The 2,351-nt window shown below is 39.2% G+C and overlaps 1 protein-coding gene across 1 annotated transcript; it reads right to left on the minus strand.

The window, feature by feature from the left end:
- Positions 1-505: 505 nt before the first annotated feature.
- LOC120111171 (patatin-like protein 2) lies at positions 506-2,073 on the minus strand. The gene is made up of 5 exons (XM_039127733.1): positions 2,042-2,073; positions 1,783-1,972; positions 1,524-1,685; positions 1,147-1,449; positions 506-1,047 (listed from the first exon to the last, which is right to left on the minus strand). Exons 1-5 carry the CDS (start codon positions 2,071-2,073, stop codon positions 811-813), a joined length of 924 nt encoding a protein of 307 aa, XP_038983661.1. The 3' UTR covers positions 506-810.
- Between the last annotated feature and the right edge of the window lie 278 nt (positions 2,074-2,351).

The following is a 2,351-nucleotide window of genomic DNA, read 5'->3' on the forward strand; positions in this document are numbered from 1 at the left end:
GGCAAAATTCTATCGCCTTTTCTAGTTATCCCAAAAACACCGATGATTTGAACCATTTTATGTCATCTGCTACCTTTAATTCTTTTACATACTAAAGATCATATGATTTGGGGACCTCTAACATATGTATTAAATGGTCAAATTAAAAAGTTACTCGATGCATAGACTTGAGGTCCCAAAATTCCATTATTCAATCCACACTAGATCAGATCTGAGTGGAGATCTACTAGAATGGAGCCAAATCAAGCTTTTAAGTGCACGAGGCTCACCAAACTCCCATTGCGAGCAAACTTGGGGTTTTTTAAATATGAATATTCTGTACAAAAAGAATTGTTTATATATGGTATAAGTTGTTTATGGTGTAAGTTGGTGAACATCAGATCTAATTGATTAAAAAAATTTGTTAGCTATTTATTTATTAGCACGAGTTGCATGATATTTTACCATATTATTTATACAAGGAAGAACAACGGCAACAAGTGACTTCAAATAATTGGAGCTTTACTGAGGTTTCCTACTACATTACTGGCAAATTTATTGAACTTGTTCAAACTTACAGCTTTTTCCTAATGATGAATACTCTGAGAAATTCCCATAATTATTCTCCAGTGATCGATAGCCTTTTATCTAGTCCAACAAATCACAGTCTTAGACATTCCATCCTCCCCCTCCCCTCTCCTTTCGACATAAACACACAGCTGTCGCAGGATTAGGAGGTTATTGTGCTCCAAGCAAACTTAAAATTACACCTTGGTAACGGAAACATATTGTGGGTTAAAAACCATTGCAAAGCAGGGCTAAGCCATGCTATCAGTTGTCACGCATCTCCCCAAACCTCAACCGTCTTTCATCAGAGAGACGCTTGGCTAAACGTGTGAGCGCTTCTTCATTGGTTACGTCCCCTTTGACCTCCTCAAACAAGCCAGTCTCCAAGTTCACCCTCGACACATGCTTCTTGAGAAGATCACTCCCAATTTGCACAAGCTTTAGCAAGTTCTCCTTTGTTGAGACGTCCACAGATGATGTGCTTCCAATCAAGTTGTCATCCTAATATTTAACAACGTGAACATAATCATATTCCTTGCCGCAACAGGGGAAAAGCTTCTTTTTCTTTTTTGCTCATCATGATAAAGTGGTAAAGTTTACCTGTATGCGAAGATAGTTTTCCCTGCAAGCGAGCGCTTGGAACATTGCACATAAATGGATATCAACCATATCGGCACTGGCTTGAGTAAAAGCGTTGATCAATGGCGTATCACCACTGTCGTACAACCATCCTAGTACACCCCATTTGGATGCCTCCTGTGCAGTGAACTTCTCTTCCAACTTTGCTGATCCTGTCCCAAGAGAGATTACAAGGAATTTGCTATAGTCCACTGGTTTGATGGAATGGAAGTCTTTGTTTTCCACACAGACCTCCTTTGCAATTTGGCTCATCGCTGCTAATGTCTGTTAAGTTATTAGATTATACGGTTAGAAGTCTGTTGTGTTACAAAAGATGATATCATTCTATAAACTCTTACCGGATTATTTGCTGCAACCCCTCCGTCGACAAGATTAAAGCTTTGTTTGTTTCCTTGGGCATCTTTTGTTTCAAAGTAGTGGGCAGGAAGATAGGTTGGAGCTGCAGATGTGCTAATGCATATATCAGATAGAAGAGGATTTTTCAGAGGTGTATTCCTTGCCTGCGCACAAAAAGGAAAAATGAGACTTAAAAAAATGAGGTCTTCATTAAACAAGCATGAAAGGAGATCAGGTTATGGAGGGATGGTAGACTGATACCTCAAAGGTGGAAAAGACGGTGGGCTGAAGAAACTTAATATCAAAAGCTGGAATAACTATGTTAGTTAGAGCTTGATGAAGCCTTGATTCACCAAGTAATTCTCGTACTTTGAGGTGCAGATACTTCCCATCATATTTGGGCCCAGTGACTGCAGTAAACAGCTTAGTAATTGAAGACAGAATCCCAGTCCTGCAAAAAGTAAAATTTTATCTCTTAGTCCCTAATAGAATGGGCAATTCGTAATTATATATGACACACCTATTACAGTCAGATCCATAATCAACATGCATGATGCCTTACATATTATGGTTAAATCTTTTGTTTCTCACTTGCTGCTTATTCATGTGAGGATCACAAAGAGAGTAAATCATAACTTGTCCTACTTACTTTTGAGGAAAAATCTTGGGGCAGTTCTCTAAATAGAACTTGGTGATATCCTTTGCGGCAAAGAGTGGGGCGATTATCCTTATTGGGAGTCGTAAGCATTGCGGTCACTAGCCCTCCTGTACTTGTTCCAGCAATGATGTCAAAGTAGTCTGCTATCCTTGCATCCTTTCCATCAAGATCC

This window comes from Phoenix dactylifera, chromosome 6, assembly GCF_009389715.1.
Source record: "Phoenix dactylifera cultivar Barhee BC4 chromosome 6, palm_55x_up_171113_PBpolish2nd_filt_p, whole genome shotgun sequence".
Taxonomy (NCBI): domain Eukaryota; kingdom Viridiplantae; phylum Streptophyta; class Magnoliopsida; order Arecales; family Arecaceae; genus Phoenix; species Phoenix dactylifera.

Excerpts from the sequence above, each read along its gene's own strand:
- LOC120111171 (XM_039127733.1), bottom strand. The coding sequence starts at position 2,073 with ATGCATGTTGATTATGGATCTGACTGTAATAG. Across the intron at positions 1,686-1,782 it reads CCGTCTTTTCCACCTTTGAG|GCAAGGAATACACCTCTGAA; the intron begins GTATCAGTCTAC and ends TTTTGTGCGCAG. Across the intron at positions 1,450-1,523 it reads GGGTTGCAGCAAATAATCCG|ACATTAGCAGCGATGAGCCA; the intron begins GTAAGAGTTTAT and ends ATAACTTAACAG.